This window comes from Vipera ursinii (assembly GCF_947247035.1).
Source record: "Vipera ursinii genome assembly, chromosome: 6".
NCBI classification, from domain to species: Eukaryota; Metazoa; Chordata; class Lepidosauria; order Squamata; family Viperidae; genus Vipera; species Vipera ursinii.
The window spans coordinates 62,561,891-62,573,261 of NC_139515.1; the positions used below are offsets into that span (position 1 = coordinate 62,561,891).

Below are 11,371 nucleotides of genomic sequence, written 5' to 3' on the forward strand. Positions count from 1 at the left end.
TCTCCGTGACCCTTGACTTTCATTACTAGACTTTCAAATAATTTCCATTTACAGTTATCAGAATAACATAATCAGTATGGCACAGGTTATTGCTTTTTCTTCCTCCAATTTTAAAACCATGCTTCAAATGCGGCCCCCTTCACTATATATTCAGCCATGAGGTTGGATACAGGAAGAAAGTCTTGTCTCACTCTTGCCAATCTGGGGCGAGTCTCTTTCACCATGTTCCATCCAGACTGTAGCTTCCTGACTCTGTGTAACTTTTGCTTAAGGACAATGAGATGTCCTAGGTTTCCTATTTTTAAGGACATTACATAGTTTGATGTGATAGATATAATCAAAAGTTTTTTTTCTACAAATAACGAAGCACATTATTTACTTTTTAAAAAATGGTTTTATTTTTTTGTATAATTCATACAGCTGCCCATTTCATAGCAGTGACTCTGGACAGTATACAAAGATTAAAACTAAAACAAGAAAATAAAATCTATGGCATCCAAAGTTAAAACAACAATGACCAGATTAAGAATACATCACCAGCAATCTTTAGCCGTCTCAATTATCCAGTATGCATCAGCAATCATGTCTGGGTTCCCTGACCTTTTCTAAAATCATTTTGAATGTCTGGTATCTCTCCTTCTATGTAGGGCTTTAATCTGTTTTGGATGATCCTAAAATGATATGTGATATTTTGCATAATCTGTTAAATGTCCTTGTTTCGGCTTTGGTATATAGACATACTTCTTCTAATTTTTTGAACATTGTTTCATTCTTCAAATTTCTGGCATAGCTTAGTTAAATCTTTCTGGTTTCTCTTCTGCTGCATGCTATTCCATCATCTTTTAGTACCAGAAGCTCTTGTAAAGTATGGAATATCTTCTAAGATATCCCAGATGCTAAATCTTTACTGTACAGAATTTCAATATATTCCTCCCAACCCTATTTGATCTTTTTGGAATAAGGTACTATTCTAGCCGATGGCATATTAATTTAATGTTGGAGCCAGCTTCTGTGTTCAGAAATATTTTTGAAGTCCTTCCCTGCTTTTCCATGTCTCTTTTCATCTTCAATATCAATGCAATACTACTTCTGTATCTTCTAACAGTTTTCCAAAATCCTTTGTTAAGCTCTTTCGTGAGATTTTTTTTTCTTAGCTTTGGCTTCTCTTTTCTTAGCAGTTTCCATCATCTGTTCCAACACCCATTTTGCTTTTATTATTTTTTTGTTTCTTGATATTTGGCAGCCTGCTTTCTCATTCATCCTTAATAACTTCTTTGATTTCACTACCTAATTTCTCTGGTTCTCTATCAATAAGGTTCAGGACTTCAAAATGATTTCTGATATTTCCCTTGAAAATAGTGTGTATGTTTGTGTGTGTGTGTGTGTGTATTCGATATAATTTTGGGAAACTATTTGGCTCTGCTTTTCTACATTAGCTTCACTTAGAACTTACACATGAATAGTTCACGACTTGTTCCATGGTCAGCCCCTGGCTACAATTTTGCAACTGAGTTTTTCCATCTCCTTATACCAATAATATAGTCAATTTGATTTCTGGGTATTCTATCTGGTGATGTCCATGCATATAGATGTTGTTTTGGCCATCCAAAGAGTATGCTAGCAATGAAAAACAAAATCTGTTGTTCTGCTTCATTTCAGCCTCCTAGGCTATATAGTTCAACTACATTTTTCTCTTTCCCAATCTGACTTTCTCGTCTCCAAGAAGCAGCACATAATAAGCTGTAAATGTTACTGGGAAAGGAAATACAGGCAGCACAAACAGAGTGTATAATTAATTACGCACCTCAAATGCAAGTCACCTCCCTGAGCAGTTTGCCTCAGGAGAAGTCCAAGCACATGAGTCCAGAGCAGGATGCAGAGTCAGTGTCAGAAGGCAAAAATCTAAGATACAATTGCAGGTCATAGTGAAAAAGCAAGAGGTAGTTTTTCACAAGATGCAGTTAGGTAGTTGTTCCCAACAAGGGACTGATTTCTAGAAGTGGTTCTAAAATAGAGTCTCCACCAGGTGCAAGCAATTACCAGTGGGAACACCCTTGTGTGGCAAAGAGCTGCTCAAATCTCCTCTGTTCTGCCCTTCACTCAGTCCTATATGCCTTAGGGCAGGGGTAGGCAAGCTCGGCTCTTTTATGACTCATGGACTTCAACTCCCAGAATTCCTGAGTCAGCTATGCTGACTCAGGAATTCTGGGAGTTGAAGTCCATGAGTCATAAAAGAGCCGAGCTTGCCTACCCCTGCCTTAGGGCTAGGAGGAGATCCTGGATCAGAAATCTCACCCTCTGCTGCTTCCAGCTGCTCAGAATGCTCTGCAACCATATCAGCCCCAGGTGTGTCCCTGAGGCTTTCTAAGACACCTCCTTAGACTCCTTCCAGTTTGAGCTGGCCCTGACACAATTTTCCGTTAGTTTCAGTTTGAATTTGACTAGAAAACTTGTGAATTTCCTTTTTTTTTCCTGCAACGGTGATTAAAGCATAAACTTAGACAATTATTGTATTAAAGGATTATCCACAGTCTAATTAATATTATTTAGTCACTGTATTTCTGTATCTTCTTGACTACAAAAGTAGCGGCATTCCTTTTTTGTTTTTTTGTATCCTGAGTTGAAAATGTCAATTTTTAATCCATTTCAATTTGTTGATATTGCAGATGTTAACGTAAAGGTAAAGGTTTCCCCTGTCCTGTCGTGTCCAACTCTAGAGGGCAGCGCTCATCTCCATTTCTCAGTCAAGGGAGCCAGCGTTGTCCGAAGACTCTTTCTGTGGTCATGTGGTCAGCATGACTATGCCGAGGTCATTGAAATGTTGTTACCTTTCCACCAAAGTGGTACCTATTTATCTACTCAGTTGCATGGTTTTGAACTGCTATGTGGGCAGGAATTGAGGGCAGTAATAGGAGCTCACTCCATTGTGTGGGGCTTGGATGTCCAACCTGGGCTGTGAGCTTTCTAGCTGACAAGCTCAGTGTCTTTAACCACTCGGCTATTGTGCCCCCCAACATGCAGTAGATTCATTTAATGTTTCATTGTGTTGTGTTTTCGCATTTTCCATATTCCCATTATAATTCTGTCTTCACATCTTAGGTGTCTTCTCTGCAGAGCAAATTAGGAACTTAGATACCTTAATGACTTCAATACAGCTGCATCATAGATACCATTAATACTGCACATCTAAAAATACTCAGCTCTTCCTCAATAGCATAATGAATGCTATCCAACTGGAGGGACCCCTCATCTGGTATCATATCAACCCATTTCACATGTCGTCTTCCTTCTACCATTTTGAAGAGGGTAGAAAGGACAATAATCTAACCTATCAAGCCTCACTCCTACAACTGTTACAATCCAGGCTTCTCATTGGAAACCAGTATGCTGACTCAGTGCATTAAAACATAAGAAGACAACCCATAACCTGACTGGTCATTGTTTCATGGAAATTTCCTTGCCACATTCTTCAAGGCCTTCAACAAAGGCAGAGCTTCTAATATACTAGAAAAGTTCTTTAAAATTCAGCAAGATATTCAGAGATGCATCTGCCTTGAAACAGCCCATGTTGAACTATGCAACATAGTCAAATAGCAGCAGCTGACTAAAGGAAATCTCTTATGACATTTTGTATTATTTTTGTAATTTGTATGTCACGTTTTATAAAATTTGCCAAATTTCAGTTCCATGGGAATTATGGATCCCAGATTTAGGACATATTTCATAGGTTTAGTACATTTGGTTCAAAATGTTTTGTCCAAAGTTTTTCCCTATAATGCACTGTTCATCCAGTTAAAGGTTACAGACACAAAGCTTTTAGTAGTATATAGATTATACAAGTAGACTATATTACAAATTCATACAAATTCATTTACACTTCTATCTTCATTTTCCATGTGAGTACACAAAGTAAAATACAGTTATAACTGAATACTCTCCCTAACCAAGAGCTGAGAACATAGGAATCACAAGTCACAGAAGGGAGACGTGATTTCCCATGGCCATCATCAGACAGGACTTTATTACCGAAACAGCTCACCAAGAACTCTGATAAAATAAGGGAATACAGGATTTCTTTTGATCTACCAATGGAGTGATTTTTGACCATTTCTTTCCATACTTCAATCCTCTAGCTTCCAAGTCAAGACATGCTGAAGTAGTTAAAATGATTCAACACTCCCTTCAGATGTTCCTTGGAAAGTTATTTCTTAACATGCTATGTCCTTGTAAGGCTCTAATGTGTCAGGTTGGCAACTCAGTTCACTCCCATTAAATAAGAAGTGCTTACTTAGACCATTTGCAAGAGGAGATATTCATAGCTGAGATATTTCAGAGCTCTGGGCTGAATTCACCTCTTTGGAGCAACTTGCTTCAAGGCCACATCAGGCCTTGTGCTTATTAGACAGCTGCTTCATAGGACCTCAACACTATCACATTTATGTTAAAATTACTGAATGACTATCACCAAGTATCTTTATCAGACATTCATCAATGTCATACCTAATCTACTTTGGTCTAATACAGCAGTGTTCCCCAACCTTTGCAAGTTGGCAGCCCGGCACGGGGGAGGGGGGAGGGGGGAGGGAGGAGGGGAAGTGGGGATAGTTTTGTGTGAGGGGCAGGTGCGTATGCACACAGCTTCATTTGTGTGAGTGGCTGGCACCCATGCCCACCGCTTGCGTGAGGGGGGGCTACAAGCACCGATGCCCACCGCTGGCATGAATTGGGATTTGTGTGCACGCACACGCTCGTGCATGCTGGCCCACCTCTCACATGGCCCAGTTGCAAATAGGCCACTGTCTGGTAGTGGGCTGCAGCCCTCAGGTTGGGGACCCCTGTAGTAGAGAGCTAGTGTGGTCTTGTGTTTAAGGCACCAAGCTAGAAGCCATAGGACTGTGAACTGTAGTCCTGCCATACGGATGAAAGCTGGCAGGGTGACCTTGGATCAGTAATTCTCTCTAGCCCAACTCACTTCACAGAATGTTTGTTGTGAGGAAAATAGGAGAAGGAAGAAGTATCCTGTTTGTTTTCTGCCTTGAATTATTTATAAAAATAAAGGGGGATAAAAATAAACAATCTAGTCTAGCTTTCCCAAATCTGATGTTCTACAGGTATTGTACTTCAATAATTCAAGAATTTTAGCAATTGCAGTCCCACTATATCTGGAAGGCACCAAGATGAAAAAGGTTGTTAACACAGTACTTCCATATAGATGCATAAATTTACTAAAGACATTTCTATTCTTTATTCTCATAGCCAATAATTATAAACCTTATAGAGATAACTGCTGGCATAAAAATGAGATAAGGATGATGGCAACAATTGTCTCTTGATTTTTCTGCTAATTATCACATTTTTCAAAGTTACCCAGTTGTAAGAGAACAGTGCTAAACAAAAAAATAAATTTGGTGCTATGCTTTCTAACTCTATAATTCTGCAGTTGTATCATAGCATTATATTAGGATAGGCAAACAGGAGAAGGAGGATTAACAGATATGTAGAGTAGACAAATATCCCCTAAATAATTATTTGCAATATTTTCCCCCAGAGTTAAATTGGATCAGGACTCAGTAAATGTATTTACATAATCATCGGCTAAAGCACAGGTCTGCAAGCCGCGGCTTGCAGCCGTTTCTTGCGGCTCCCGGTCCTCTGCCACCACGTGCAGTCCAAAAAAAAAAGTGGGACTAAAAAAGTTCAACCAATCAATTCAAATATGCAGGGTAGGTGCATATCTTGCCTTGGCTCCACTCTTCAGTCAAACCCTGTTCTGCGCATGCGTGCATGTACGCGCATGCACACATATTTTTTTGCGGCTCCCAGTTTTTCCTTTTGTGAGGGAACCGGTTCCGAGTGGCTCTTTCACTGTTTCAGGTTGCTGACCCCTGGGCTAAAGACTCCTATTGTTTGAAAGCAGCTCAGTCTTATCCAGAACTAAAAATGAGGAGATCTTTGCATGGAGACCTTCCTGCACCCACTTTCCTGCTTGTTATTCCACCCAAGCACTTATTCTGATTAGAAAAAGCAATATATTAAAACAGAGCTCTTCTGGAGGGCTTTTAACTATTTAGAATAGACCACAGGAATTGTTTATACATTATTCCAGTTTAAATGTTAACTATAGTTTATGGTTATATTTGTAATAATAATTGTTATATTATTGTTATTATGGAAGTTTTATTCTCTATAAAATGAGTCAATTGCAGTGGCTTAAAAGTCTAGCAAATAAACAAATTTAGCTCCATCTCCATTATATACAACACAGAAATAAATATAGGACACATATAGGATCATATTTTGCTAGCTTCAGTGGTTATTGCCTAGATCCGTGTTTTTTTCAAACACATCCATAACATCATGGACAACAAAGTAGTTTGACTAGGCTAGGGCAACACAAGTTTGCAAGATAACATTACAAAAGAGAAGCATTAATATTTGCCTGCAGGAATACATTTGAAAATTGTAGTTCTGTTAAATATCAGGGATGGAACATACTAATTTAAACAGTATAGTTTCTAAGATAATGAACATTTATCTATTTCTTTTCTCAAAAATTCTGAATTTGCACTAACCAGAAATAATGTTAAAAAAAATTCAATCATGTACTGCCAACTATTTTGTAAGTGACCATGTTAAAAGGCAATGTTTGTGAATGTGTTTACAATTGTAAATGATCTACAAAAGTGGGGGCGTGTCCTTCAGGAGATGGTTAATAGAGATTAATGTGCATTTGGCTCCCTTCCTTGTCAATTTTAATCAAACATTTTATGACTATTTGTCTTAACATTTAATCCTTTATTTCGGTGTTTTAATTGTTGTAAGCCACCTAGAAGCACCTTCTGACAAAATGTGTAGCATATAGTTTTAATAAATAATGTGTTTGCTATAATAAATAAAAAATAAGATATTATTGTTTGGCTTAGATAAAATAAGTTTGATCTTGAATACTAAAACTGAGTTTCTAATTCATGATTAATACCAGAACTCCAATACCTATCTCCAAACTGGAAAGCTCCTTTAGCATAACAAAATAATTAAAATAATGGCAGACATAGAGCCATACATCCATGCAACATCAAAAAAGACTATAAAGCATCAAGCAATGCTGGGTGGAAATTTTCATTTGAGAAAGCTTCTGAAAGTATAACCATAAAGTAAGACTTCATATTTTTCCAGTCAAAAAGAAGAGGTTCTCCTCCTACTCTTCTCTTACGTATTATTTGGCTATGTCAGTTAAGAATCTTACAGCAGAGTGTACAAAAACGTATTTCATAGAGCTTCAAATAGTATTCCTTGATTATGGTCTACTTTTAGCTTTAGCTTTAGCAAGTCACTTTCAAAAGTATACATATTCTACACTTGTTTTTTCTATTGATAAAGTTTGGCTATTTTGACACAGGCCAGGTTGTCGACCAGCTTGAACTAAGAGTCTGTGATGTTAAAAATGCCATTCTATTCTAGGATGAGATTTCAATTTCTTGCACAAGCCATCTCAGAGATGAGGAACAAGGAGGAAGACTGAAACTGACTTTCAGCTAAATCTGATTAAGTATAAAAACTCAGTTTCATACATTTTTTGTCATGAATGTGGACACATCCTTTTCATTACTGTAGACAGGCAAAATTACAATTATTAAAACATGAACTTTGGTTATCCTTTAGTTTGTAGCAGAAAGAAAGTTTATTAAGGGGGTCCATCAAATTTTCAGCCAAAAAAAAATCAGGAATCAGTTTTATACACTATTTTATATACGATTGATACACTATTCACAACTGAATAGTCACCCTATTTCAGGAAATTTCTGAATCAGAGATCCCATTTCAGAGACATTTGAATGGCCCAGCTCTTTTGACACAACGAATTTCCAGTTGCACTGCACTACTGATTGCAGAGTTGGAAACAGTCCTTGTTTGGGATCAGTTGCTATGGAGTAAAAGGGTGCCAGTTGGTGCTTTTGCTATGAGGGGTATGAACAGCTGGGTGGAGGTCTCTCCAAGGCTCTAAGTCAGCGTTTCCCAACCTTAGGAACTTGAAGATGTGTGGACTTCAACTCCCAGAATTCCCCAGCCAGCATAAAAGGGCCACGTTTGAAGACCCCTGCTCTAAGTACTACTTAGAGCCACAGACTGGAGCTCCCCAATACCCCCTCCGCCTGCTGCTCCTAGACCAGGGGTCGGCAACCTCGACTCTTTTATGACTAGTGGACTTCAACTCCCAGAATTCCTGAGCCAGCAAAGCTGGCTGAGGAATTCTGGGAGTTGAAGTCCACAAGTCATAAAAGGGCCAAGTTTGAAGACCCCTGCTCTAAGTACTACTTTAGGAGGACTTCATGTCCGTCTCTTGGAGAGGGCGCCTCTGTCCAGCAAGGTTTTTTAGCCAGTAGCCCATCTTTTCCCTCTTCCAAACTCCCAGGAGGAAGGCGCTGGTTCCCCCCACTCGGAAGCTGGAGAGGAGCTCCTCCTCGAGCGGCTGGTGGTCGAGCCGAGCTCGAGGTTGCTGGGCCTAGTCCCCCACGTCCTATATGCGGAGATTAAGGGGTGGGGAACGAGAGGCGGTACTCACAGCAAATCAGGCCGGTTCCTATGGAGGATGGCGCAAAAGGCCAGGCCATCCCGGAAGGAGCTGCTGAGGTCTCGGATCTCCACGCCCGGGTAGCCCTCGCATTGGCGGCGGCACCAGGCCTGCAGGGCGCTGCGGGGGCCCGACATCGGAGAGGAGGAAATGAAGAGGGAACCTCTGCCCGGGAAAGCGGCATGGACGGAGCGGAGAGCAGCCCGGACTGGGCGCGCCTCCCGGGCGAGCCAACGGAAGGCGGCGCGGCCGAGCCTTCGAGCTAGTTGCGGCTCCCGGCCCGGTGCCTGGGCGGGGAGGCTGAGCTCCGCCGTTCCCCGCTCGGGTTCACTGGCGGTTCCCCGCTCCCCTCCTACCCCCGGGGGGCGCCTCCTTCCTCTCCCGCCCAGCAACACCGACGGACTCTGCTCAGACCTGTCCCTTCTCCGCCCATGATCATCCCCGCGCAGCGCGTTCCTCTTAGTCATCCGCCATCCCGGGGACGGGGGAAGCCGGCTGGGCGCGAACGGAGGCCCGGGGAGAGTCACCCTGCGGCCGCCTCGCGATTCTGGGGAGGTGGCTAGTTCGGAGCGTCCCTTCACGGTCACTCAGTAGAGCCTTCCGTGTTCAGAAACCGCAAGGAAACTGTAGTACGACCACCTTGACGGTCGGCTCTGACCTTTGTGGAAGTAGGGCGCTGTGCCAAAGGACATTTGATTTAATCCACCGTTAGGGCTTGACTGGAAATGGAGATCCCGAGCATTCAAGCTAGAAAGATTCACAATTAGATCAGACCACTTCATACCAGGTTATCCTTCCATTGTTCATAATTTAGTGGGAACCACATACCTAAAGTTAACGAAATTCGAAATCTATGCATTGACTCATACCCTCATCAAGATGCCCTTCCCTACATACACACACTATCAAGTCCAACTTCAGGGGTTCTGGGTAAAGATCTAGTAATTTGAAACACTGATTTTTTTTTTTAATTTGCTTGAGCCTAAAATTATTTGCTAAGTAAGACAGTTGTTAAGTAAATTTTGCCCGATTTTTTGACCTTCCACAGTTGTTAAGTGAATCACTGCAGATGTTAGTATCATAGTTGTTAAATGAATCTGGCTTCCCCTTTGACTTTGGTTGTCAGAATGTAGCAGAAGATGATCACATGACCTCAGGACACTACAACCATCATAAATACATGCCAGTTGCCAAGTGCCTTAATTTTAATCATTTAATCATGGGGATGTCACAATGGTCATAAGTGTGAAAATCAGTCATAAATCACTTTTGTCAGTGCCATTGTAACTTCAGTCACTGAATGGTTGTAAGCTGAGGACTAACTGTTTACTGTTAGTAACTATGCTATCCATAGGAAAATATAGGAATAATTGGACATGTTATCCAGAATTAATAGATGGTGTGGATGAATGTGTACATGCTTCCACATGGATGTTTTCATGCTGTTTTGAGAGGTTGAATTATCTGCAATGAAATTAGAAAGAAATGAAATGGCTCTACAGGAAACAGCGGAACAGACTCAATCCTATTCACAATGCAGCCAGTTGTATTTCCACATCAGCAGTGTCATCAAAGAGCTGTGATGATTTATTTCTGGCGTTAATAGTGCTACATACATTTTTATTTGTTTGTTTTAAGAATTAATGCTTCTGTCCTATTGTAAGGATCATCTGTTTCCATGCTGTTCCCCTCAGTAGTGCAAGCAAAAAGAACTTTTTGAATTTATCTTGTTTTTCCTGTTTTGCCTTTCTCCTCAGAACCGGTTGAGGATGCATGGAAAACACCAGATTTGGGGGGAATTTTATTGCTTGCACTATACTTCTCCCTTATTTGGAGTGAAACTGTGGGCAGTTTATTGCTGCAGCAGAAGCCAGTCGGGAAAACTTGGGAATTTTCACTGCTAATTCTTCGCATTTCAGATCAGAAGATGTCAAGTCTAATAATGCTATAAATATGCTATAAATAGCGCTCAGACAGCAGGCACTTCCATTCTTTCACCATTTTCATTTTTTAAATCATATTTCAAATCCAGAATCCCCAAGTAGAAATGCCCAGCTTTTGAGGATTTGGGAATAAATACAGCAGTAAGGAAATTTATCCTGCAATTTATAAATTCAAATAACAGAATTGCTTCCAAAGCTTTCTTTACCCTAGATCTAGGATACATAATGTCTGCCTCCCCTAATGTTTTGGATACAGCCCTGTCATATAATAGAAACATATGATTACTTGTGTGCCTACTAAGGCATTTAATTAAAATATAGCTTTTCTCTGCCCTTGCCCACCTTTTATTTATTTATATCTTGTATTCCTTAACTAACCATCTCCCTCAGAGAAAGGCTCATTTTGGAATGCATAGCTTTGTAATATCAAATAATACACAGCCACCCCCCAAAATTGTATACCCTTCCAACAGATGCCCCCATTATTTATTCTATAGGTTGTTCTGCAGGAAGTCTCCAAGGGAGACTGGCATACTAAATATATTTAAACATACATACCAGAGCAAATATGGAGTTCAACATAGCAAATTCCTCAGACAAAGAAATTAAATTTCATTGAAGAGAATATCAATAAAAGAGAATTCATAATCACTGGAAAAGTAGTGTTCATTCAGGCAGATTCATCAAGTTATCCCATTTCAGAGCTACATTATGCAAAGCACAAAAAACTCTGCAGAACTCAGAAGAGAGCTGGTAGGCAAAAAAAAATATATCCATGAGATAAGAAAAGAATACATAACTAAATTTTGTTTTGCATCATTGCCATTCTCTCTAGCTAGCGCTTCTCTTTTTCTTT

The 11,371-nt window shown here is 40.2% G+C and overlaps 1 protein-coding gene across 2 annotated transcripts in view; it reads right to left on the reverse strand.

Annotated features, from left to right (window-relative positions):
• Positions 1 to 9,037, reverse strand: part of MICALL1 (MICAL like 1) — a 35,825-nt gene extending 26,788 nt beyond the window's left edge. For both annotated transcript variants that reach the window (XM_083365455.1, XM_083365454.1), the window contains exon 1: positions 8,564 to 9,037. In XM_083365455.1, the coding sequence (XP_083221581.1) occupies positions 8,564 to 8,709 (146 nt within the window). In that variant the 5' untranslated portion in view covers positions 8,710 to 9,037. The remainder of the gene's footprint in view (positions 1 to 8,563) is intronic.
• Between the last annotated feature and the right edge of the window lie 2,334 nt (positions 9,038 to 11,371).